Source organism: Xiphophorus hellerii, chromosome 6, assembly GCF_003331165.1.
Source record: "Xiphophorus hellerii strain 12219 chromosome 6, Xiphophorus_hellerii-4.1, whole genome shotgun sequence".
Lineage (NCBI taxonomy): Eukaryota > Metazoa > Chordata > Actinopteri > Cyprinodontiformes > Poeciliidae > Xiphophorus > Xiphophorus hellerii.
This window is the reverse complement of record NC_045677.1, coordinates 10,813,058-10,841,044: the sequence shown is the minus strand read 5'-3', so window position 1 is coordinate 10,841,044 and position 27,987 is coordinate 10,813,058. Positions and strand designations below refer to the sequence as shown.

The following is a 27,987-nucleotide window of genomic DNA, read 5'->3' as shown; positions in this document are numbered from 1 at the left end:
GAGGGGGATTCAGAAAACACAACTACAGGCTTTTATTTAAAAAAAAAAAAAAAATCCACAAAACCATCAAAATGACATGTTTAGAGTTTAGAATGTTTTATTATAGTTTATTGTGATAGCATTTTCATTTTTTCTTTTTTTTAGGTTTTATTTTTTCCAAAGAACAAACACAGCAAATAACTTTGAGGGGAAGGAGGAAGAGGTAAGACCGAGAGAGAGAGAGAGAGAAAGGAGGACCACATACATAAGATAGATCAATCCATAGATAGATAAGTAGGTGGGTAGATAGATACATCAGGTTTGGCTTGATCCTCCTCCTGTAACCACGGTGGGTTCACACGTACACTCACGCGCGCACACTACATGTCGGTTTACAAAGGATAATCAGCATCAGAATAAGATTAATAACCATTTGAATATACCAAAGAATTTCAAAAATAAACTAATATTAGAGAGGAGCACACTGCCAAGGAAAACGGACTCACTCGCACTGATGTCAAACCGAAAAGTTACACGGTTAGCTTGGAGAGAGAAGACAAAAAAAACAAAACAAAACAAAAAAACTACACAGCTCGGTTAGATAGATAGGAAAATATTTATACTTCATCTACGCATGCATACATATACTGTATGCAGCCTGTGTACATGTGTGCGCGCTTGGAGGGGATAAGAAAGGAAAGATTTGTTTCAAATGCCCCAATTCATACACACACAAAAAAATTTAAAAACCAGGCCTCTTTCTAGATCAATCTCCCAACGTGTGCGTCTATGCGCAGCGCCAGCTAACTCGTTAGTGGTGAAATGCCTTACTGCAGATAAAGGGTCGCTCATTTTCGCAGCTGTCCAGGTCTCTCGGGGGGGAAGGTGGAGGGAGTGTCGACGTTAAGGCAGACAGCTGATTTCAGGTCAGACTACGGAGGGGCAGAGGAGATGTCTTGCACCAGCCCACTTTAATATTGATAAAACACAGGTAAACACAATATTTTGGCATTAAAAGTAGGTACTGCACAGTCTGTGAAAGAAAAAAGTGCAAGAATGTAAAAAGGGGGGGGGAATGGAGCAACAACGAGTGGCCGTAGAAGCAGAAAACGGGGCTGATTACATTTTCGATTTTGAAGCATGAAAAAAAAAAAAAAAACCCAAAAAACACTGCAGCAGTCATCGATCAAGCTCTAAGCAGCACACGTTACACATCTGGCAGCTAATTCAGGGTGGAAATCTTAGCTCGCTTATAAGGGAGATGCTCTTGACATTTTCAGACCGAGTCAAAGTCCCCCCACGAGGGACTCAGAATACCTTTGCTTGGTCCTGTTAACAGCCTGTTATCATTCATACTTGTCATTTAAAAAGAAAGGGCACATCCAACCCTAATGCACCAGGGCGGCTGAGCTCCTTTGGGTTTAAATGAGAATAGTTTGAAATGGTAAAAAGCTGTTTTGAAGGCCCTGAGAAGCGTCTTTCCACGATCCTGGCTAAGACTTTTAACTAGACCACAACAACATGCCACGCTTCATCTGCAACAGCCAACTCAGCTACAGAAACCTAAAGAGCCATATATACACAGAAATGCGCCCGATAAATACATATAAAAAAAAAAAGTCTATTTATTTTTCCATTCGTTTTTCTTTTTTGTCTCGACTTCATAATGACATCCATCGCTCGACTACCCTTAACGTTTGTTTTCTCTTTTAAACTTTCCCGCTCGACTCTTCTGCTGTTCCAAAAGGATCGATGTTCGCACTCAACAGTTTGGTCTATTATTCTCTACCCAGGCGTTTTAAAACACTTTTTCAACAAGTTTTTTTTTTTAGTGTTTATGAAATACAAAAAAAAAAAAAAAGAAAAACCATGTGTGAGCTGACAAAGAGGACACAAAGACTGCAGGACTACAAAGTAACATGACAAAGATAATGAGGGGAAAGCATGGACAAAAATGACATGATTTGCATCTTTCTTTTTCTCTTTTTTTTTATACAAATAATACAGAGCGACTTGAACGCCTCCCACACATCACAAACTAACATCCTGGAATATTTGTGCTGTCCCTACACTCACAGGCACAGCATGAAATCTGACTCAGCATGCAGAAACATGTCCTGCCATCATGTCTTGCCTTTAAAAATGCGTAAGGTTGTCTATATAGACACAACATGGTGCCTGTTTTTTTTTTTTTTGCTTTTCTTTTTCCTGACTGCTCAGTTCTAACAAGGTCAGCTCACCGCAGCCAATGGCAGCTCTTCGTCAGTTTCAGTTTCAATATACCAACATCCACGTGAATCGAGAGGAAATGTATGAATTAAATGGCTGCCTTAGGTTTGTGTTTTTACTCGAATGCTTAAAATCGTTTGTGTCCATCCAAAATAAAGTAGAAAACGTCTGAAATAAATGTGTAAATCTGCAGGTGAAGCCGACTCTGTCTTCATACAAGGATGCTTAAGACACTCAGGATGCACACATGGATGGATGAAGCGGTAGAGAGAGAGAAGTTAAACTGTTAGTGGGCCTGGACAGTTCTGTAGAAACGCGACGGAGGGTTGGAGAGGGCGAGGAGGAGGAGGAGGAGGAAGAAGGGCTAGGGCTGGAGGAGGCGGTGTGTTGTGGGACTTCAGCAGCAGCCGCCTCCGGCATGTTGGCCTCCCTGGCTAGTGGACAGTGGGGAGTTGGTGGTGGGATGCTGGGGTCCGATCTTAATACCATTAGCCTGTGTGGAGAGAAAAACATAGGGGGAAAATAAAAAATTAAAATTAAAACTTGTATAAACAGTTCCTTGATAAAATAAGGAAGTGAGGAATATTTGTGACGTAGAAGACATTTTCTCAATCTGATTTGAGGTGGAACTTTGATGGAAAAAAAAAGAAGTAATTTGAAGAAATAAATATGCTTTAAAACTTTCATGTAAGCTTATTAAGCCGTTTCCCACTGAAGGTTGAACCTCCCACCAGAGCTCAAGTCTTCTGCAGCCTCTAACATGTTTTCTTCGAGCGCTGTTCTGTATTCAGCTCCATTCATGTTCCCTTTAACTTTGACCATATTCCCTTTCCCAGCTGAAGGAAAGGATCCCTACATAACATTTCACAATGACTGCTGTATTACCTTTCTTTTATGCAAATTAGTTTCTGTCAAATCTCAAAAGTAAAAAAAACACAAGTAGTGATTCAATAATAAAACAGTACAGGTAATTTTTATAACAATACAGGATGTGAAACCAATAACTAAAAATGTAGCGGTTTAATATGAATGGACTGGCTCTAAATAGAAATCCAGATGGATCTTGTTCTACTCATCTGAGTGTCAAATAATCTGGACAAGTTTAAATTAGCTGCAAGTTATCTTAAACTTGGGGGAAAAGGAAGATTGGCAACTTTTAGGTCAAGCACGCATCAAATTCAACCTTTTCTCAGTAATTCCCCGATGTGTGTTAATCTATGGTCGATGGGATTCGAGCGTCTTGAAAATGGTGCAGAATCAGATTCAGTCACCCACATTTATTTATTCAAAAACACACCCATACAGCACATTAAGGCTCAAACAATTAATAGGATTAATTGTGATTAATCAATTATTGAAATAATAGTCAACTAATTTAGGAATCGACTCATCATTAACTGGAAGATATACATGAAAAAGCTCATTTGGTGGAAAAAAGAAACCAGTAATCAAGACAAAACTGTAGAAAATATTTACATATAAAAATATACATTTTGCACTTTTGTCTAAATGTTTTAGCCAAACTCCTCAAGTGGTGTAGATTTAGCTCAGTAGTAAAGGAATGACATTGAATAGCAGTTTAAGCAATAAAACGTAATTTTTTTTAATTAGAAAAGGAATTGAACTGTTTATTTGCATCTTTTAATGTATTTCTAATATTGCATAAAAAAGGCTCAAGCTGTTAATTGAAAATTTTTTAGAAAGTGCCATTTTTTTTAATCCGATTAATAAATTACTAAAATAATTGTAAGTCTTACGAGGCACACAGAGTTAAGTTAAATAGTTCCAGAAACACTAGATTTCAAATAAAGTTTAGTCTTATTTGGGCAGAAGCTGAGCTTATATAAGAGCTCCCATTGCATTTACTCTCTACCATTTCATAACTTCACTGGCAACTTAGAAAAAAAAAGAAAGAAAAAAGAAGCAATCTCACAACGCGTTAACCATGACGAGGGAATATGCTAATTGAAAGCACAGACATAAACGTGCAATCACATTCACCAACTAAAATCGAAAGACGTTTGAATAACCGCTTGATATGGCTTTCAAGGTGAGATTAACGGCACACAGGGCCTGCGGGGCTTTCTATTAGATCACATCATAGAGGGAGCAACAGGTGCTGCTGCGCTGCACAAAGGCAGAGGAAACACCAGCAGCAGCACTCAAGGACAACAGGATAAAAAAGAACAGCACAAATAAAAGAGGAGTAACTGAGAAGGAGGCAGGCAGGTGGGTGGTAGGGAGACACTTTCATCTCTCTGAGCTGTAGTGCTCACTTTCCCTCTGCGTTTCATCAGCTCTCTCTCTCTCTCTTTTCCTTTCTCTCTCTCCCCCCGTGTGGCTGTAGCCTCGCTTGCTCTCTCCGTCTGTATATATTTATCTCTCCCTCCCAGTGCAACTCTCCTCCTACACTCGGTAGCAGTGGAGCCTCTGGGAAACACTGTATGCCTTTAAATCACATTTATTGAGCTAAGGCCATGTGTGTGTTTTCTCATAGCGGCTGCCAACATTTCTGGTGGGGCTTCCCTTTCTCTCTCTCAGAGCTCAGTCAGCTGATGTGGTTTGGCCGGCCGGCCTCCGTCTGACTGTTACTAATAACGAAAACACCGAGTGGCTCACCCCAGCACTCTCTGCCCAACACCTGCATTCGCTGGCTAAGGGGCCGAATACAGTCCGAGACACATGTGGAAGCAGTCAATACATTCACACGGGTCTATTTATTACCAACAATAGCTAGCATGTGTTAGCTGTTGCAGACTGGAAGGCCTAAAGACAGTAGTTTTCAAAGCTGTAAAATGGGTGTACCACAAGGTTCCAATTTGGGGCCACTGATGTTGCATTGGTATATCAACGATCTGCCTAAAAGCTGTACAGACGTTCAGTGTCAAATCTATGCAGATGACGCTGTCGTAACATAAATCATGTGATTGTAAAGACTCAGCATGACAGCAGGTGGTGGAGCGCAAGAAGAGGTCAAAGATGGGAGTGATTATAAGATTTTTATAGTCTACAGCTCACCTCTGGTAAAAAAAAGAGAGGCTTGGATGCTAAAGCTTAAGCTCAGGGGTGGCAATCAATATTATAATCTGAATATTCAATACAATTTTAGCAATTTTATGTTTTGTTTTTTTTCTAGCCTGATGCTGTGGAGTTGTTGAAGTTTAAGGATTACGATCCAGAGCTACCACAAAGTGTCTCACAATCAAACATGTAGTCAGTGTTTGTACTACAGTTATTGATCAGAGTAAATAAAAAAGCACATGACTTCAAATTTTTAGTCGCTGTTTGAGATTCCCAACGTAACATTAAAACTCATAAGAAAAACCATAAACTACAAAAAGCTCTAGAGGTTTTGGAGAGGCAGCCAATGGAAACATTGTGAAATCGAGAAAAAGAAAAAGGTATGACATTTTGAGGTTTGTTGTTTGATTTCTACAATAAATTCCAGAAGTAGTTGGAAAATTATTTTAAAACCGACCAGTGGCCATAACAATGGAGATTGTAATGCAAAAATATCTGTTATTTAACTTTTTGCATTTAGAAAGAGATAATAGATTTAGATTAATTCAGCACCAGTAGTGAAAAAATTAAGATTACAGACAATTTTCAGCAGCTAAATCTCTATTGTGGCAATTCCTTTAGTGAAAAAAAGGCTCTTTCAGAGCATTGTTTGGCATTTGACCAGCCCTTAATCATCCTCACTACCCTAAGTAAAGTCTAAACTCAGATATAAAGTCAACCAGAAATCAAAAGAGTAGTGAAAGGGGCCTTCTCTCTATTTTTAAATGAGTATTTATGACTCATATAATTTTTTTTACACAAAATTATGCAGACATGGAAAATGATTCCTTAATTTTTTAGACATAGGAACCGGGTTTTAAGTTCTCTCTCTATGATTAAGTAAAGTCTGTATTTACGTTCTGGGTCCATATGTGCACGAGCGCCATCATGACTTATGTAACCAGATAACATAGGGACAGAAACTATACTGTGTACTTAACAGGTTGCAGAGATTGCCATCTTGATGACTAATTATCAAACCGAGAGAGTAACCACTTATGTGAAAATTTTAATAAATCATGCAGTGATTCAAAAAGGACTGAAGGGAGTATGGCGGTGAATTCTTTCCTTCTTTATAAATACCTGACAACAACCAGAAAAGATTTAAGGCAACGGCGATGAAAGAAGTGGCGCGACGCGAGTCAGTCGTCCACTCTTTGCTGAAGGGGTGTGCAAAAGCAGAGACAGTACAGGTAGCATGCAACAATGCTTTACAGTGATGTAACATAAGGGGAAAAGGCCGGGTCTATACATTAGCGCTTTTAGGAAGTTCTGTTTTAGAAACAACCGCAGATGTTCTGCTTTTAATGGCGACGTCTACAAAAGGCTGTAAGCAGACATCTTTAATGCCTGAAAACTGAAAACAACATAACGATAACAGGCTATGGCTGAAAGAATGGAAAGAATGAAGAAGTGGGGAGATTAGGCTTAGCAGCAAAGCACATATACTGTATATATATATGTATGTGTGTGTGTGTTCCTGAACAACTGCTTTCTCACAGTCAAAAGGCGAATTAAAAAAATTAACTGCGTTCTCAGTTGAGGTGAGAGTGGGTTGTCTATATGACCTCCTTTCTGATCAAGGGGTCCTGCTATCGTCAGCACTTTCGTTCCATAGTGGGGTATTAATTATTGGATGTAAGCAGACGCAAGTCGGACATATATTGCACACCCTTAACTTGTCCAATTCGCAGTTTGCTCTTGGTCCGACCATCTTCATGTGGAAGTAATCGGATTAACATTTCAGCTCAATGACTGGCTGCACAACTAAACTTTTCTGCTTCCTTTGCTGTTCCATAGATAGAAATTTGGCTGACAGTGACTGGGCTGACAGGCAGCTTACAGGCTGACTGGCTGAGTGAGTGTTTGTTTTCTTGCTGAATGACCGAGACCTTGTGGGACGTGAGGAATTTATGAGCTGGCAATATGCCAAGAGAGCGAAAAAGAGAGAGAAAAAGGAAGAGAGAGGGAGAGACTAAGGAGTGAAGAGTGGAAGTGGAAAATAGAGCAGAGGAAAGGAGGAACACAGGGAGTTTTGCTTGGCTGGAGTCAAAGGAAGGAGAGGGTTTTCTTCCCCCCCTTTCCACCTCTTTTTTTTTTTTTTTTTTGAGGCTAGAGGGAGCGTGGCAAACCACACACACAGCTGGAAATCCACGCTCAAGAGAAAAAGGGAACAGAACAAAGACTGGAAAAGAGAGGAAGAAAGGCCCTGAAAAAAAAGAGGACAAGAACCCAGAAGCTTAAAAAAAAAAGACAGAAAAACAGAGGGGTTTTAGTGTGCTTTACCTCGTTGTTGATATCAAACACGCCCTCCTGGATCTTCTCATAGATCTCCTTGGCTGTGTTGATGAAAGCCTGAGACGGAGACAGGAAGCGAGACAGATGAAGCGGAGAGATTTGATTCATATTTGCGCGCAGAAATAAGCCCGCACAGCTCTTTGGGAATTTTCTTTTTAAACATGGTTGCCTTACAAAATTATTTGGTGGGTGTTTCAGTAGCTAGCAAGGGTGTTAACTTCACCACTCTTGACTTCTGATTTCTACCAGGCTTCCAATCGCCTTGTTAGAAATCTCCTTATTGACTCCCAAAACTGTTTTTTTTTTACAGTAAAACCACCCTTTTACAACGGAATGTGTAAACTGCTTTGCTGAACATTTCATCCGGGTGTGGCAACTGTCCGTAAAGTAATGCAGACTTCCTGGTTAGCTGCGGAACATTCAAGAGCTCTGCATGTGGAAAAACACACCCTGCAGACAATAATAAACCCCAACCGGTGTTGTGAGAGCACATGCATGTGTTGTTGATGTTTGTGCATGTGCGTGTGTGTGTGCTCTGAGCCTTTTCATTTGCACTCATCAGATTACAGAAAACTTTTTGTAAGGCCACAAAATGACTGGCATTGTTTTCCCCAGATAATAACTTCAAAAACGAGAAGGGTGGGAAAACTTTTTGGATAAAACAACAACAACAAAAAAACTGAAATCCTGCAGCCTTCTAAAATCCAGTAAAATGTAGTCTTAAGAAACTCAAATGGGAAAAATGTGATTTTAATAAAGGACAGATTCACAACTTTTCTAGCACCTATTCAAAAAAGAGATAAAACAATCATGCTGAGTGTGCAGTGAAACAACAAATGGTTGTGCTAGCTTTGTAAGAAGACCGAAGGTAAGTAGAAACAGATGCTGGTCATTTCCCACTTCCGCTGTTTTGTAGCCTTCTAGCTCTGGTCAATTCCAGGTAAACAGCCCCAGTCACCGGACATTTTCTACTGATCCTGCCTCAATCTGTGTTCCCCTTGGAGATGTACTGCACTCCGTTATACTATTAAAATGTTAAACTAACCTTTAATTGGTTGATAGCCTGCCGTAAAAAAGAAAATTTAGTTTTACGAATCCGATAAGTGCCATCTACAAGTGGGGTGTCACTCTGAGGTTTTTGGTTTGAACAGGGGTCATAATCTATCATGTGTCATAATCACAAATAGAGTAAAAAAATTACTATTTAGAATCACAAACCTAGAAAATAAATAATAATAAAAAAAAACATCTGTAAAGGTTTAAATACATGGAAACAGAAGAATTAGCAAAGGAGGCAAATTAATCTGGAGTCATAAAACACCAACAACTACTGCAATTACATCTAGTTGGTTTAATAAGACCCCAATTAGTCCCCATTATTGAAATAGGCTAATTTGTCCTTAATGTGGATGCAAGTCTTTTACAAGGCATGCTAGAAAAGAATCTTGTTGAGCAAGTACACTACATTAAAAACAAAAACAAACAAACTTTAAAGTCAGCAAAACCAAGCAGATCATCAAGGAATTATTTTACTTCACCATCTTTGAAAGTCTTTTGGTGGCTCTGAGCATGAAGACACATGCTGTCATGTCTATAAAGTATGTCTGTAGCTTTATATGTGTCACCATTTTGCATAGTGTGGGTGTATTGGGACGAAAGGTTTTATCGTCTTTTACTGCGCCTGGAAGAATAATGGTACTTTTTCCTAAGGCATCAGTGTCTCCTCCTATGTTTTTACTTTCCATACTTAACCATGACAACCTGAGGAGGAAGGCTGTGCCTCCATGTGATCAAATGATTAGCTGGATTATTCAAAACGCAGGTTGGACTGATGTCAGCGATAGCCACTTCAAGCACACAGCATGCAGAGGTGAGTAAATCTTCATAAGTATAGACAGAAAATATGAATAGTATGGCAGGAGATTACATAATGCTAGTATTAATAATAATTACCAGTTGAGGCAATTTCATAGCAGTGGTAGATGTGTGCGGTTTACATGCAGAGCTGTCAAGGAATAATTGTATATGTCCCACAAATATGTAGCAGTGAACAGATTAGCTTTGGAGATATTTATTAAAAGATACAAATCTTTCATATGTCAAATCTAGCTGGACTTCTGCCAAGAATAAACAGTTACGTTGTGTAAAATGTGTCCTCACAGGAGACAGAGTACAGCTAATCAGAAGACGGGGACTTTTTAAACACTTGTCTGTTTTGTCTTCTGCTTATAAAGGATGTTTGTTCAGATTTTACCAGCACAAGACGTCAATTCAGTTTTAAAGTATAGCATTTCTTAACGGATGCTATTCAAGCGCCTCCAACGTTCTTAGAAGTTTAGGTATTATGAAGGAGGATCTTGTTAGAGAATACAGTCGGACGTTTGTGTAGATCAGGAGTAAAATTCAAGCATGGATTAGCACAGAATCCATCTTTCTTCTCCACACACACACCCACACACGCCGTTACAAACAACTCAGAGGATCAAAGTTGATTCAATAAAGTGGAATTAAAGATCCCAGAGCGACTGCCCTATGACTACAGGTATCGATGCTTCTGTCTCCAGGGGAAGTATCTTATGAGTTACGATTGGAGGATTTCAACTGGAGAGCAATAACTGGGATAAACTATCTGAGCGACTTCAGCTGCTATTCCACACTAAGAGGCTTGCAGACTGTTTCACTCAGCACATATGTAACATGCAAAAAAAAAAACTGTGCTGAGAAACGAAAAATGTGTTCTGAACTCCTCTCTGGCACCTGTCAAAAATAGACTGAGCCCAAGGGTGCTCTCTATACTCTATGATGTCCTGCTCCCTCCTGCACTCCTTCCTTCCCTCCTCACATCACTACACCTCTTGTTCCTTCATATCTCTCTATTGGGGAATGATGACGAGGTGAGACGAGGGTTAAACTAAGAACTAATAAGAAAATACTCTACAGAAGAAATAACGGGAAAGCACAGGAGAAGAGAGAAATGAAGAGCAAGAGGGGAAGTGAGCAGTGGTTGGTGAGAGGATCTTTATGAAGGATTTAGGAGAGGGCAGGGAGATGAGACGATGAAAGCATGCTAGCAGGATCTCTCTGTCTGTCTCTAAAGACCATCCCATCAACCCCAGTGTCCACCCACAGACCCTGACGACAAACTCTGCACACTGATTGGCTGCTGGATGTCGCTGAGGAAAGGTGGGGTGGAAGTTATGAATATGTATGAACTTTAACTGGTTGATATACTGCTGGAAAATAGGAGGAGAGATGATGGGGGAAGGAAGGAAGGAGAAAGAAATGAATGGAAGAGGGCAGGAAGGCATAAATGAGGAAAGGATGGAAGCCGCGCCGGAGGAGGGGTGGGGACGGGAGAGGGGGATGACAAAAAAAAAGAAAAAAAAAGCGATGACGAGTGGGAAGGGGGAGGTGAAGTATGAGAGGTAAAGAGCAAATGATGGACGTCGAGGGATGAGAAGGGATGGAGCGAGGAGAGATGAAGGGAAGGGAGGAGAGGAGAGGCATCAGGAGGATTCAGAGGACACTAATGAGACAAATTAATCATACCACACACACACACACTTATACCCCTCCCCCCAAATCTTAACCCCAGAAGAGCGCAGCTCAACAGCGTTGTGGGTGTGAGTGTTTGTATGATATAGACTGGTCAAGAGAAGGTTGGAGAGGGACGAGGTTAAAAAAATCTAAAAACACAGAGAAAGAGTGTGTGTGTGTGCGGGTGTGTGTGTGATGTGCCTCTGGGTGGCATGCTGTGCTGTGTAGGATGGGATTAGTTATGTGACTGGATAAGTGAGAAGGGGGTCCCAGAGGAGCAGGCCTCGCATTCACTGCAACAACACTAGGGGTGTGTCTGTATGCAGGGCGGAGCCATGCATTCAGCGTGCTAACTGCAGTTCAAAACGTTAACGTGATCCATGCAGGGTTAGGCTCCATCTCTGTCACCCACCCTGCTGCAGCTCTAAAACATGGACTTCGACTAAAAGTGCAACGATCAAATGACAGTTTAACCCTAAAAAGGACAGAACATTAAATGCAATCGCATCTAAAACTTATTTTTAATCACACTTATTTGTGGTAGCGATGCACCAATCAATCAGCCAGAGATATGATCTGCCAATTTCACCTTGATCAGTGGTTGGGAGATCAAAATCTTTTCCCCCCGTTTATTAAACACAGGAAAACTAATAGCGACTTCTATTTTTGTCTATAATTCAGTCAAAATAATGTACTTTGGTACACTTTACAGTATAGTACAAATTGGAGATGGAGATGTAGTATGCTTTAATGCAGTGGTCCCCAACCTTTTTAGTTGCGCGGACCGGTCAGCCCTTCGCAATTTTGCTGCGGACCGGGGGGGGCGGGGGGTAGTGGTGCGCACAGTACTCCTATGTTGTTTTGTTACTCATTCAATTGGCTCAATTTTGACGAGCAAGACGTAACCGGTAAAACCGGTTTAGGATTTTCAAAATAAAAGATCCGGAAGTAGTTCGTTATTTCTTGCGCGGCCCGGTACCAATTGGTCAACGGACTGGCCCGGTGGTTGGGGATCACTGCTTTAATGCATAAATAGGGATAAATGATCATCAAAATCCAAATTGGAATCTGAAAATAAAGTATCTGAGTCCATAATCAAACCCTGTATATTAAAATGATTTTGACGAGTTATTATTTGCTCCAAATTGTTTTTATAGTTCAGTGGAGAGAAGATGTTTTCATCCAGTTGGTTAAAGGAGCATTTAGGGATTTCAGATTTGCCTTATTTCTGTGACCTGGTCATATATTTACGTATGAGAAGCACAACCACAGGGCACAGTCAAAACAGCCTACGTCCGGGACCATGCTACTTTTTTCAAATATGGTCTCAAACGTCCTGTTAAGCATCTTAAAATGAGAATATATGCCAAAACTAAAACAATGGGTAATTTGATTCGATTAGATGTCTCAGAAAACATAACCTTTAATGTGCCAATACCCAGTAGTTAATGTCTCGCCAACAATTTTCCATCCCCAACCAAAAGAACCACAAGAGGGTTTGATGACTGCCTGATTTAAAATATAAAACAAAATCTGAGCCATTTTTACAGATTTACTCCAAGTCTTCAGAGAAATCCTTCAATAAGTGCTCTCTGCTGCAGACAAACAGAGCTCTAATTCCAGCTACAGATGTCAACAGGCAGCACCAACAACTGTGAAAGAACAGATAATGGCTGTGAAATTGTGGTGTGGCCTGAGATTTATTTGTCTGCAGGGAAAAGGGCTGTTTGGCATTAGCGTTGACCTGTATGGAGCGGCGTATATTTCACGATGACAGGTGGTGTTTAAAGCCGTTCCGAACTCAGGTTCAGGTAAGCTGGTAACCTTAATCCAGTCATTACAGCGGCCATCATCAATTGCTAGTGAGCGTGTGTAATTACCTCCTCTACATTAGAGGCAGTCTTGGCTGAGGTCTCCATAAATATGAGGCCGTGTTCTCTGGCGAAAGCTTCACCTTCCTCTTTTTTCACCTCTCTCCTCGACTCAAGATCGCTGAAAAAACAAACAACGATTTCAGGTAAAATCATCCTAAAATATCAAAAACATCTTTTAGCTGTATTTACCTCTAAAATTTCTACAATGAACAAATTACTCAATCGCCTAGAAGTTCTCAAAATTTTGTCACGCTGCAACCACAAGGAGCGCATTTTACTTACAAAGCAGTGCATGTTGTGAAGTGGATGGCAAATGAGTTTTTTTTTGTTTTATGAATAAAAATCTTAAAGGTGTGGTGTGCATTTGTATTTATCTGCTCTAAGAAAAATCTGGACATTTCTTTACAATAAAGTGGTGCTGATAAAGTGCTCCCAGACTTTTGATTTAAAACAACTTTCTTACAGTTGTGTGCTTTGTTTCTAGCTGACTGAAGTTTAATGATGAAAATAATCTATATTTTCCACTTAGAGCATCATGAAACCTCCAGAAAAGTCAGCAACTGCCATTATTACCAGCGTATGTCTAGAGCAAAAGTGAAATTTCACATTCAAATTTGCCTGGCAGCTCGCTTGATTTTAACTTTACCTCACATGGTGTTAAATTACAAATACTTGCGTACAGAGAGAAAAACGTATAGAAAAAATACAATTGAATGCCAAACTTTCTTACTGTGCACATTTTAGTCTAGACACACCTGTAAGAGGAGAGCACCAAAAGAATATGAAGGCATTCCTTTTCACAATAGAATATTTTCAAGCGTTGGTGATCGCTGCCACATATTGCTGATGGTCCAGCTTTAAGTAGGCCAGTATGTACCCTTCACTGTGGAAGAAAGGAGTAACTCTACCTTTTGTTGCCAATGAGCATGATGACCATATTGGAGTTGGAATGTTGGCGGGCGTCCTCTAACCAGGTCGTCAAGTGGTTGAAGGTGTCCCTTCTGTTGAGCAAGCACAGATTTTTAGTTTTTGTCTGACTGAACTGTGAAACTGGAAACGTAACATACCAATAATTTGCTGTTATATATATATATATATATACACACACACATTCACACAGACCCCAATTTAAGAAGTGACAGATATCACTTTCTCTTGAAAACTGTTAGGTGATGTATCACTTCCTCTTTTATTGCTTGAAACATTTAAGAGAAAGAAAAGGCTCAGCTTGTCGTCTTCTGATGGTTTCAATAGAAACATTTAAACTGTCTTCTGTCTAATTTGAGATCGGGTTCCCCTGAGAAACTACTGCTTTGGTGTTTTTGATAGCAGGCATATGCAAACAGTTATGCAGGAAGTTTATTGCATTAGACCATTATTGCATTGCACCAGAACATGCATCAGCAGTTGTTCCTTCCTATTTGAAGGCTTTTACATGTTCTGCACGGTGCAAACAAAAAACAGGAAATTAAAGACAAGAGCTTGATGTGTAGCGAAGATTATTCAAGCATCACTTGAACATTAAACGTTCTTTGAAAAATTCCTAAGAATGTGGATTTACCAGCAGATTCAGAGAACCAACCTGTTCTGGTGGCGTTAGACTGAACTGCAGATTGTCACGTAATGTTCCTCAGGGCTGCATTCTTTACCTTGTCCTTTTCATAAATAGGATGTCCAGGGGGCACAGTTTTAACGAGTGAAATTATGTTATTTCCTCCTTTTACTTTGCATATGATATTTAGCTACATGAATCTATAAAAAAACTGATTATATGTTTTGGATTGATCTGGATTAAAATTTAGACTGACCCGAACTATACCTGTATGCCTTGTGAAATGGCTTAAGATGGCATTTGTCAGGAATTGGGTAAACATAAAAAAAAAAAAAAATGTTTAATTAAACTAAATAAAGATTATATCCAAGAAATAAAGTCCAGGTTGACTCTTAAATGAACCATTAATATTCCAAAGAAATATTAATTTCCTTTTCCCTTTCTAAGGAAAGGTAGAAAAAGGAGTAAAATTCTGTTTATTTATATTGACAAAAACATTTCCATCAAATAAAATTTTATTTGAAACTCTAAATGCAAATGATGGAAATGTTTTTTCAATACATTTGAACAACAAATGAACAACAGGCCATCAAATTTATGTCCTCCATTATTAAAAAAGGCACAATTTTTATCCAGCTTTAATCATGTTTTTCACTTCAAATGCAAAACGGGTTTATCTCAAACTAATGGCAAAAGCCCACATTGCCGACAGAATAAAGTGGCAGCAAAAACAAGAGGCTAGGATCATAACATTGCTCAACAGAAAGTCGTATGACTCATTTCATGCATTTAGATAAGGTGCTGTAGATGTTCACTAAACATAAAGTTGAGCAGTAGCAGCCAGTTCAGACATGTTTGCAATAGCAGCAGGGTGGAGAGAACTCGATGGTATAACAAATTGAGTACAAGTAGAAGGTTGTACGAGAGAAAAAAAAAAGAAGAGATTTCAGGAAGGAAGAAAGGTGTCTGTGTTGCCACGCTTGCAGTCAAGTTTTTTTTTCTTTTACTACTGAGATGCAGACTAGTGTAAGCTTATCTGAACATGCATATCATTCCTTTTTCATGCATCACAGAAAAGGCTATTATTTAAAGCTGACTTTCAGTATATAGGTCTTGTGCTGAGAGATAGAAGAACAAGCCTTTTCAGTGTTCCTGAATGCATCCTAATTGTGCATGATTGGCTGGGTTACCTTGTGATGTCATAGACTAGCAGTGCTCCGGCTGCTCCTCTGTAGTAAGATCTGGTGATGGACCGGAACGACTCCTGACCGGCCTGCACACACATACGAACATGTTAGCTAAACAGATAGAAAATAAAACATGAAACGCTGAAAATATCCACATCTGCTTATGCTCTTGCTTTGTTGTCTGGGCTGAAAACGCATCTGATTAATCACATTTAACTTAATAGCGAAATTCGTTTGGAACTCCCTGCGTAAAGTCCAGCTCCAGGTTTTCAGGCACTGAGGAAGACAGAGCGGAGCCTGTAACTGGATACAATGGAGATCTGTCTTTCACTCTCCATACACCCGTCACAGAGTCACTACTTTCTCTCTGCGAGCATGTAGGACCTTCCAGTTTCTCAATTTATGCTAAACAAAGGAGGTCACATAGCACAGGCTGCAGCGCTGAAGAGTTTCGGATCAGACGTGTAGCCATCATGTCATTCTTGACAGCCCATCCTGCTCAGAGTCACCTTGTACTTTCACTTCCTCTTCCATTATTCCCCTCTCATTGTTTCACCTTTCCTTTGTCTTCCTGCAGTCCCTCATCTCTTCTATGAATCTTCCCTCTTTCCATCCCTCTTGTCACTATCCAGCATTCTTACTAGCTATCCACCCACCCCCCCATTCCAAAGTCTATTCATTCTTTGGCTCCGTTCAGTTGTACATTAACAATGTTGTCTGTGTTCGTCCGGGCCACGGAGGAAAACAAAACAGCACTCTATCCCAGCAGCTGCGAGTCCTGCTCTGCTCTGACCTCATCTGAAAAGCCAGACAGACACACAGGCAGCAACACCAAGTCAATGAATCATTCAGCAAGTCAGTGCACCAGGCAGCTAGTTTTGTCTCCCAGAAACAGAGGGAGGTTGAGGGGGGGAGGGATTTAGAGTCGGTCACCTAACCAGCTAGCAAGAAAGCAATGAAAATACTCGGCTTTCGAACAAAACGTCAAACTAGTTGGTTGATGAGGAGTCGATAAGTTAATCAGAGCGCAGTCGACCAGCCTGTGATGCCATTAGTGAATAAATGATAAATAAGAGTGTAAGAGAGGGAACACTGTGTGTGTCTGCCATCTGGCCAACAGGCCTTTGTGCAGAAACACACACACTTATTCATATGGCAAGTGCAGCCCACACAATGATCCAAATGGCTTCTGTGTTCGCATTCTGGTGACGGTGCATGATTGCAGAAGGCGAGCCTGGCCAGGTTTCAGTTCGGCTTTCACTGCTCCGTACCTGGACGGCCAGGTGAACAGTAGTCGTTGTCTAGCGAGAACCAAACATGCAGGACTGAGACACCAGAGCAGCTGGGACAGATACATTGCAGGCCGTTTTGCTCTGGTCCTGTCACTGTTGATTTTTATTTATTTTTTTAAATGGAGTTCTAACTCCACCTGCTGGTCGACTGTTTTACTGCATGTAAAAAAGCACTTTCTTTTTACGACACTTTTCTTTGTATTTTTTATGATACACTGCCCCTACATGGCTTGGTTCAGAACAACTCAGGAAGCTTTAAAAAGGTGCTTACGGCAGTCAGGAAGACATTAACCCCTTAGCTCCTTCACAGTTAACATTTTTCCCATGAATGGGTGAGGGGGTGACAACTAAAAGGGAAAATCACAGCAGCGCTTAGCACACACCGTTATCCTAAAGAGCAATATTAATATTCAGAATGGTGTTTTAAATCAGAACTATCCAATCCTTCTTCCTCTTATGTAAAAACATCAAATTAAAGAGCATTTTGTAGCTAAAAACCTTAACTCGTACAATGTGTTAGCATGTTATGGCTTAACACCATATTCTGAATCTTATTTCTCTTCTATCTTGTAAATCTTGGGGAAAGCAGTTTGAGTCCAATACTTATCAAGAGAAAATCAAGAAAAAATGTATAAACTGTCAAAAAGGTTCAGAATGACCGCAGCATGTGTGACCACTGGACACATGAGCTTTCTGGAGGTTTTAGCTAGCAGGGCACAGTAACAAACAAAGTAAATGGCAGGACTTTGTCATCTTTGAAAGTTGCCAACCAAAGTTATGTGGCTTTAAACTGGATTCAGGACCAACAACAAAACAGAAAGCGAAAACCACCAGCATTATACGTTATATATTCAACCAAAAATATTAAAGCAACATTTTCTGAGGTCAGCTGGTGACTTGACTCTACTAAATTCCAAACTGGTCACTGCAACATGTGTGGAAAGAGGGCCCAAAGCTAAACAGTTTCAAAAGCAGTGAGGTGTTTAAACTGAAGTCAGATGAAGCCCAGAGATGTAAGAAGCCATTTAAAATTGTATTGAAATTGTATTTGCTATGGTATGTCTGCAGTTGATTCGGACTTCAAGGTAGAGCTAAACCTTCAGTAGATTATAAACATTTTAATGGAGTTTAGCAAAGCTTCTCCATCTGGCCCTTTGTTTCGCTCAGTCTCTTTCTATAAACAGATATGCTGAAGGTGGAAATGTTGACAGTCTGCTGGAAATTGCAGAATTAAAACTGTGAATCTAAATTTTATAGAAATACACATTACTATGGAGTTTTTCATAATGCTAGCTATGCTAACTGCTATTTACGATAATTGAAGAAGGTACAAAAAACAATTTACAAAGAAACTCATAGCTTCAGAGCCAGACAATGTCAGCTAGACGTAACTATACTACATACAATTCCTTACTATTCAAAAGTTATAAAATATATATTTATCTATAAATAGAAGCCTGAAGGAAGACGTTACTGTCATATTTAACACCTAGTTTAAGAGATTTTTAAAGCAGCCTTGCAGCATATTATTATATCTAAATAAAGGCTTTAAAGCAGCCTTTATGTGAAGCAACAGTAAGAGGAAATGGAACCGCAGTCAATAGATTATTTACCGTATCCCAGATTTGCAATTTGATCTGTTTGCCATCTATAGTGATCATCCTTGCGCCGAACTCCACACCTAAACGGATAAAAACACAGAGGAATAAGAACTGAGCACGCTTTGATAAAGACTTGTTTAAAACCTTCTGATTAATTAATCAACTGCATGCATTTATAAATTATTTAAAAGGTTTATACATGATCAACACAGAAAGACTAAAAAGAGAGTTATCATATGGAACAAACGGAGAAGACAGAAAAAAACAAATTCTGACACAAAGAACTCTAAAAAAAAATGTTCTGCATGTAGTGAAGCAGAACTCTTCAAGCACATATATCTGACATCTAAATACCTTTCTTCAGATGCCAGACAAAGTAAAGCCTCTTTATTCAGAATGGTTTGATCGGCTTTCATTCAAACGTTGTCCTTTTAATGCCACGCCCAATTCATGCTAAATAAATAAATAGTGGGACCGACCCAGCTCTGGATGATCATACGAAAATCTATTTGCATAGGAGGGGCAGACTCTTTATGAAAAATGAGCCGTGGTTCCCGGGCTTACGTGTCAAAGGTGTGGTGCTTCTGAGACGCACAGTGTGAAGCACTGAAGCATGCTTTTTAATGCAGATACAACTGAGATCAGCAATGAGTTGACAAGAAATAGGTTTCATCAACAATTTCTCAAACAGATATGCATACAGATGTTTTCAAAGTAGGGAATTCTCTAAAGACTATTTGCTTAATAACACAGGTACAAATCAAATAAGTTGTTTGCGTTTTAAATTTAATATTCAAAATTATGTTTGGGATGTTAGAATTTTAAATGTAAATATTACATTTTAAAAAGCATTTGTAAGTTTTACAGTGTGAAGGATAAATAATAATTTTTTTTTAGTGTAGTACAAAATGTTATTTCTGGCAAAGTGCCTGAGTTTGTGTGTGTAATTAGTGTTTAATATTTCATCACAACACTTAAATGGATATACTCATGTCTTTTCTTACCAATGGTGAGGTCGTGAACCGGCTGAAACCGCTTGTCTGTGAACTGTAGTAATAGACATGACTTTCCCACACCTACCAAAAGAAAAAAGGGGAAAGACGTACATCAAAAGAAAGCATTTCAACAAGACTGAGCACATCAGTGTTTGTGGGTGACTTAAATATAGGCTTACAAATAAAATCCATGCATATTTAACATGAGAACAAAGTTCAGATGAACTCAGCAGGGAGGTTATGCAGCTCCCTGCTACTGTTAACTGTTTGTAAGTTGAGTGATCAGCTGGTTACATCCTACATGTGATACCACAGTTTTTTCCCCTGGTTGAAAAGGCACTAATCAATCTGCAGTGATTAACACTTTGCTACTCATGATTTCAGCTCCGAATGTTGCTTAAATACTTGAAAGACAGAGTAAAAAAAGAAAACTATCAATAAATGCCCATGTCAGGTCATTTATTCAATATGGTAAACTGCAGCGTTACAGATGTTAAACAGAAGTTGCAAACTAAGGCCTTTGAACACATTCTGATCCTGGTCAGTCGCTTTCACAGAAGACAGTATGTGTTTTTTTTGTCGATATACAACTAAAAAGTAGTTACTCTTAAGACATTTCGATACACACAATATCTTGATAGCTGATGTGCTGTGTGTAAATTTAAAAGTTGATTTATTTCACATTTCCAACCCAAGTTTTAATAAAAAATTTTTATGTTTTGGCCTATATACCCATTCATAAAACATCAATTTTACACAGTATCAATGCTGACACCCCTCGCGGGTAAGACAATAAACTGATTGATGAACAGGTGGGCTGTTCAGAGTGGTGTAGCCTAGCATTTAAATAATAGAAAATGAAGTGGAAGGACAAAAATGAGGAGGAGAAGGAAAAAAAGGTAAAACAGATAATGAGAAATTTGAGAGTGAACCAAATTCCAAGTTCAGAAAGTGGACTTCAGTGTACTGAACTGAACTGACCACTTTTGTTCTCACTTTTCTCACTAGTTGCATCACCATTTTTCCACCACTTTTCCCAAGGTATATAAATCTTAGACACTATGATTCATGGATGGGCTCAAAAGAATAATAAAATCAATTCAACTTTGCAATTATACTATTAGCATACAGAGATTTAATACACAACTCCCGATATTCAAAATATCAGCATCTGAGAAAGGCTTACGAATGCTATATCGCATTTTGGGTTCACTGCTACAATTCAATATACTACACAGCTCTTCTAGAAAACAAGCATTATCTAAATTAAAAAGTGCCAAAGTGAAAAGACACCAAAAAAGGTGTGGATGAAGTGCTAATGAGATTGAAAAAGAGAGACACACAAGAAGGTGACAAAGCAACATGATGCACCTCCTCTGTGGTTTCCAAGGATCGACGCTGCCAGGCAGTGGCGTTGCTAGGCAGGGACAGGGTGATGACAACGATAACGGACAGAAGGATCTAAATGAGGAGGCTTTGGTAAAAGTATAATAATCATACCATCATCAGCTCTATCACACTTATACGGGAGGTCTGTGGCTATTTGCACTCTCTTCTAGTAATGCTAGAATTATGGCAACAGAGAACTTTATTCTAAATTGTGCAACGTCTTACCATGTTGCCACCATCCACAATGCTTATAAAATTATCCCAGCGTCATTCAACTTTCCCTTTCTGGCCAGGCAGCAATAACTTTGATGCCTAGGCTACAGAAAGTAAGGGCAAACTGTCTACAGCAGCCTGCAATCAAAGCCTGTCAGGCTACAATGGTGAAAGTGGTCACAATCATAGTAGCAATTAGTGGGGAACTAGGTAATGTTGCTATAAAAGCACTTTCATCCGGTACCAAGCTGTGGTAATGACACCTCATCACAGCTTACCGTGAAGATACTTTTAACTGTACCCACACAAACAAGAAAAATCTGAGAAAATACAGACAAACAGGAGGGAGCACTTTGGAAATTATATGCTGGTTCTTTACTGTAGTCTTCTGAAGGAGGTTTTAGCTTGAAATAAGTACTATTACAAATGGACCTGTAGGAGGTATGTCAGGAGCAGGCGAGGGAGGATTTGTTTAACACACCCAATAAGAACGACAAGACATGGCCTGGTATCATGGTAGGCAAAGATTTTTTTTAAAACTGTCAGAATGTTCTTGTGGTTTTCAGGGAACATGTCCACAAAATGTCAGGAGAACACTTTGTGTGTTAAAGCAAGTTAGTCCACCAAACCAGCTGGGAAATCGTAGCTAAACAACTTCAAAAGCAAGATTTGTTCAAATCTGAAGATAAATAAAAGATCAATAGAAAGGACTTAGTTTGCAATAACTCTTCATGAGGAAATAATCTGCTGCAAGTGGGTAATTTTGAAAATGAGCCTGTTATTTTCTGATGCTAATCCAGCATTTCATTATTGTAGAAGAACTGACATCTGATCTGATTTTTTCCTTTTTCAAGTGAGGCTGATCAAAAGCAAAACTAATCTAAGGAGTTTTCAACATGGAGTTCACAATGTTTTGATTGGCTACTCTTCCCAAGAGCCCGCCCCCAGCTCGTGAAGAGAACAGGTTATTTCCTCTGGTCTAGGAGCAAACTGGTGGTGGGATAGGACTGGGGGTTTTTTTAGTGCGTAGACCAAAGTTTGGGCAGTGGAAACACAAAGAACTGGTGCTTAGTAAAGCTTAGCAGTAGTTAAGCGCTGGAACTGGAGTAGTGAAAAAGATCCTGAAGAGAATCTGGGGTTAAGAGTTTCCATCAACCTATGACAAGATATCACATAGCATGTATGTGGCAAAGTGAAGTAAAGCACAAATTCATTCTTCACTCAGGGACACCGCTAATATGATTTTCCAGTTTCTGAAACAAACTGTAACTGTAGTCATAGCAACTAGTTCTTTATGACCAATATCCTTACAAGCTGTCCAAATGCATAGAGTAAAATTTTGACACGAGTGCTTTGTTTGTGGGTATTCACAAACTGAGACTTTATAATGATACATTTATAACTTAAATAAAAGATAGCCCATTTAGAAGAAATGACACTACAGACACTAGGGTTTTCAGTTGAAATAAAATGCTTATATCCAGCAGGTGTAACATTTCAGTCCCATCCAATATGAATGTTAGAAGGCTAATTAGTGTTAAACACAAAGTACAGCAGTGGCTGACTGATGTCATACACAAAAGAAAATGAAAGAAGCCGGGTGATTAATAGGAGTATTATTTGGGCGTATTTCAGATAAACTAACTGAGCTGCAGTCTGACAACAACAGGAGGAATTTTAAATTAATTTGGTCCCATTTACAGAACACACCATATTTGATGAGGCCCCACAGCTTGACAGGTAAAAACAACAAACTTTGGTTTCCTATTAAAGGAAAAGGTGCATCAAAAGTGGATGCATTTGGCTGGATGTGTCAGTTTTCAACCGACCTATGCGCCGCTGCTGCTCTGCTAAGTAACCTGAAGCTTAGCAAGGTCAGCAGACTGCATCCCAATCCCTGCTGAGGAGTCCAGCATGGTGTCAGTCCATATAACCCGTCCTCACGCTTGAGCATGAACTAAAGACGCCCTTCAACACCTTTGAAACACCGAATCTTTTCTTAAAACAAAACAACTCGGGAGATTTCCGGGGTCTGATTCTAGTTTTTAACAAGAGATTTATTCTCCACTGTTGTATTCTCAGATTAAATTATTCTAAATTCCTCCTGATTTACAGGCTGGCCCATTAGAGTCCGCAGTGCAAGTCAAATCACATGACAGCTGTGAACCACAGGGATGACTCGCTTAAAATTCCACTTCTTGAAAGTGAGCTACTTCCCTTTGGAAAATGACATCTTGCTAAACGGAGCTTAAAAATAGTCCTGAACAATATTAGAAGTCTCATAGGAATGTTTCCCCTGCTTAGATGTATCTCCTTCTAGTTTATACATTATTTAGTTTAGCTGATATTTTCTTATGAAAACAGTTTCAGCAAAAGATTGGCTATGAGTAGTTCTGCACATTCTTACCTAGGAAAGTAGAGTTATATTATAACAAAATAATCTTAGCCACATGTACAGTTAGGCTCAAAATCATTGTGGTTTAATGTAATCTTAATTTTACAAACACATTTCTAAATGGCACGATTAGAGTCCCGAATTGAATTTGATGAGGAATCTGTGAAGAAAGGCAAAGATTAGGGTGATGGCAAGGAGAGTTTCCATTGTAAAAAATCTGGGGGTCATAACCAGAAATAAATCTGAAGGAAAGAACGTACTGATTATCAAAATACTTAATGAGTGAATGGTGGGGAATTCTTGTAAAGTCAAATTTAAAACATACAATGGTAGAAATTAAAGTGTTGTTGAAGATGCATAAAAAAATCCTTGTGATCAGACGCCAGAGAAAGCGTGGGATTTCGAGTTTTCTCAGCATAGAATAATGTAGCACCATCCCTCCCCCACCTGTTGCTGCCCAATTCTGGTCCAAAGAAGCTGTTTTACTTTCCATTTATTATTTATTTGTTTTTTTTTTTTGGGGGGGGGGGGGGGGGGGGGGGGGGGATATTTTTGGCTGCGTAAAGACCCTGACAGTCAGGATGTGGAAACTGAAGGATCTATAATTGTTACTGAGGTAAGGATCTTTATGCCAATAACATCTCTGGAAAGCCTGGCCTGAAAACCCGCAGCCATCCCACTTGGAACAGAATGCCTGTTTTTTCTCTATAAGAGCTCAATCTATAATTATTTACTTCTGAATGTCCTCGTCGCTGCCTTATGTAACAGAGCAAAGTCTCTCGGCCACGCTGGATAGAGGCCTAACTTGTGTGTGATACACAAGGAACGGTATTTCTCCTCATGTAGCTTGTTTGATGTCAGCTACCAAACAAGAATGGCGAGGAGAAAAAATGTGCTATAAGTAAGTTTGCTAAATGCCTGTATGCACCACAAACCCAGGGCAAAATGATGCTCCTTCCTGGCTGAGTGCTGATTAACAGATTTTACATTTCAGAAAAGGCCTGAGGAAGTTGCTTCCTGTGTTTTAAAAAAAGGAAGACTGATTGGCAGTGAGTCTTGCTCGTTCTCCTAACGACGGCTGCATATCAGAAATAACTGGATGAGTGAACTGATGGAATTTGGTCAGCATTTCTAACTGATCCTGTTGGACAACATATGACACACAGTCTGTCTCACTGATGGCATGAGGCCGGTTAAGGTGAGACTGTAAATGCCGAAGGAGTGACTGGAGACTTTAGTGACTTTCTGTATTTCAGTGATAATTTAAATTTAGCACATAAAGTGATTTTTTTCCATCAACTCCTAAAAAGAGCTCACAGACAGAAACACTCCACTCGCACACCTCTAATCTCTGTGGAGACGACGGGTAAAACAGAGAGTGTTAAGATGTGAATCTTAACTAATTTGTAAAATGGCAAGACAAAATCATGCAAAATATAAATATTACAATGTAAAACTAACTGCTACAGCTGAGTATATTTCTAGAGAAATCAAAATATTCAAGTTAGGAGATTAGATCACTTTTTAAGAATACACAAAGCCATTTGACAACTGGCATATGTATTAAACAGTCATTTGCAAATTTACAAGCAGGGCAGATATTTAAACTATTTAATCAGATAATATTAGCATGTCATATTTGTATTACTCCATAAAGAGCAAGATTTCAAAGAGTTTAACATTCAAAGAGTTTAGAGCCTTACCTTTTGTGGTTTTCTATACTTTTGACGTCTATGTGTCCAAATTTAAAATAAAAGTGTTACTTGCAACTCTACTAATCAATGTTAAATGATTTCAGCTGTTGCAAGAATACTTTTTGTTCTTTTTCTTTTCTTTGAAATGCAGCTCATATTATCCATTTTTGTTTTAGCTTTATCCGTTAATGTCATGACATTTTTAAACCAGGGCTATCGTACTGTGAGAATCTCACAGTAACCTATTTAGATATTCAACACTGTTTCGTGTTGGGATATGGTTTATTTTTTTAAATAAGTGTTTACTAATAAAACCAATAAAACACCACATGCGTGGGGCATAAAACTATTATTATTAGACAGTTCTGACTCTCTCAATCGCAGAAAACTATAATGGGCTGTTAGCTGGTTAAAAATGGAAACTTGGCTCTCAAGAAACGCTGTCAAAAAGAGTATACTGAATACTAGAAACAGGAAAGCAAAAGAATTTTGGGCTTTTTTTATTTAGATAAATTGCTCTTTTCATAAAAGAAAACCTGTTTCTGAAGATAAAACTCAGCAGCGAAAATATATCTTGGTCTGACAAACACATAGTCAAGCTGGGACCTTGGCAACAACTCACTGAAGCATTTATTACTAGAAATGACAAGAGCCAGCACAGCATGATGCTGTTTTGCAATAATCTTCAAGTAAACATGGTGTCCATCACCAGTCATCTAACTGGATGAAATTACAGTAGGGCCCTTAACATGTTTATAACTTATTTCAGTGTTGTTAAATTTTATTACTTTAATTTGATGCTGCAGTGAAAAAGTACATGCTGAGCTGTCTAAAGTAAATCGTACTTTGAAGCTGCTATCAGACCAGTCAGTCTTCCCAACACTGTTTCATCTTTAAGGTACTGCAACATTTAAAAATGCACTTGCGCAGCTAACTCAACAGCCCCCACCATTAGTAAACAGATGATAGGATTGTCTTCATAATTACGGGGTAACCAATTAGGATGAAACACAACTTCAACAGTCCCGCAAAACACAACCATCTTTTCATGAGAAAAGAGAAGCTAAAATCAAGAACATAAATGTGATCAAAAACTAGAAGTGTCTATACGCCATTTCAGTGGCTTTAGCTTTAGGCCTATGTGTCAATGCTAATTTTAACTGTTACCGGTGGTAAATATAGAACAAAAATATACACCACAGTTCTTTTCTCGTCTGTTTTGAGAAGCAATATGATGACAATTTGCTGTCGTGACAGCTGGTGCTGAACATTTACTAAAAGCTAAGCAGTTAGCGGGTATGCTAACACCCCCACCCTCGACGCAAACGGACAAAAGGCCAAACATCTGCCGGCGTGAACAACCACAACGGTACAGTGATGATGGGGAAAGCATGTGTTTACTTATCTATCACTGTCAGTGTGTTTCTGATACGTTCTGGTATGTTAATAAGAGAGAATTAGAGCTGTCATCCCACCCCTTGGGTCTCTGCTTTTACCACGTCATTGGACTATCCAACACTGCGGAAACACATCGCTAACTGGTAGCTAGGTGCTAACTGAGTGCTAACTGCAGCTTACCCGTGTCCCCGATGATGATGTATTTGAAGAGATACGCATACGCCATTGCCCCTGGTTGTGGCAGTCAGTTGTCTTAACCGTTACACCTTCGTAAAACCGAGCGAGAGCCGTGAGAAAAGAGAGGCTGATAGCTTGTTAGCCTGTTTTTTTTCTGTATCGGTGCTCAGGAAGGAACAATAAACAGCCAGAGCCTCGGCTCAACGTCACACGGTCCGCCCTCGCCACGCTACAAAATGATATGTTCATGGTATCCTCGGAAACGTCACGATGTGTTTCGATGCGTCGTACAAAAGTTGACATTCGAGAATCAGACAACATTCAACGATTCATCTCTTCTTATTCTGCTTAAATGTATACATCAGCATTCTGAATTTTGTATTATTGTCTAAAGTAAACTTTAACTGTTGTTATAAAATAGTAAACAGATTTGTAAAACAGAATTGTGAAGCTTATTTGGCACCATTTACGGGTTGCTATGGTAACTAAGTCAAGAGAAAATCGTTTTAATGCCTTTTCCCCCCTCTTTAAATAATGTTATCACTTGTGTCACAAACGTGTCTGTTGTATTTTGAGAACCACTCAGTTCATGTACAAAACATTTTATATGAATGTGAATATAAGAGAGAATACTCGAGCTTAACTGTTTTTATTATAACTCTCCCCACTTTGTTTACAGTCGTGCAAAAAAATTGAATGTCCTGCTCCCTTATATTTCACCACAGCACAAAATAAGAATTATTGAGCATATTTTGGTTTTGCTGTTTCATAAACATGTGTCAAACCTTTTGAAAACGTTCTGGACACACCCATGGAACTAAACCTTAGTTACATCTGAAAGGTTTGAGATGTGTGTGAAGGAAAGTTTAATCCCAAAATTAAAACATAGTGAAATGTAAAAATATAGAGAAACGAAAGCAAAAGCAGGCCTTTTTAAATTTACAATTCAAAGTATTTGGAGATCCTCAGCTTTGTAATAGCCTTAAATGAAAATGCTGCCAAACTTTATTTGTGGGAAAAGCTTCCACAGATAAAGGTTGATCCTCACATATATTTTGAGCTCAATAAAAATATATTAAGAATGATTTAGTGAAATACAAACTCATCTATATATTGG

General features: G+C 39.1%; 1 protein-coding gene across 1 annotated transcript; it reads right to left on the bottom strand.

Moving 5' to 3' along the window:
• Positions 1–72: 72 nt before the first annotated feature.
• Positions 73–27,119, bottom strand: rab2a (RAB2A, member RAS oncogene family). The gene is made up of 8 exons (XM_032565372.1): positions 26,874–27,119; positions 19,614–19,685; positions 18,622–18,689; positions 15,720–15,802; positions 13,886–13,978; positions 12,984–13,095; positions 7,555–7,623; positions 73–2,701 (listed from the first exon to the last, which is right to left on the bottom strand). Exons 1-8 carry the CDS (start codon positions 26,917–26,919, stop codon positions 2,606–2,608), a joined length of 639 nt encoding a protein of 212 aa, XP_032421263.1. The 5' UTR covers positions 26,920–27,119; the 3' UTR covers positions 73–2,605.
• Between the last annotated feature and the right edge of the window lie 868 nt (positions 27,120–27,987).

Excerpts from the sequence above, each read along its gene's own strand:
- rab2a (XM_032565372.1), bottom strand. The coding sequence starts at position 26,919 with ATGGCGTATGCGTATCTCTTCAAATACATCATCATCGGGGACACGG. Across the intron at positions 18,690-19,613 it reads GGTTCACGACCTCACCATTG|GTGTGGAGTTCGGCGCAAGG; the intron begins GTAAGAAAAGAC and ends TTATCCGTTTAG. Across the intron at positions 15,803-18,621 it reads AATTGCAAATCTGGGATACG|GCCGGTCAGGAGTCGTTCCG; the intron begins GTAAATAATCTA and ends ATGTGTGTGCAG.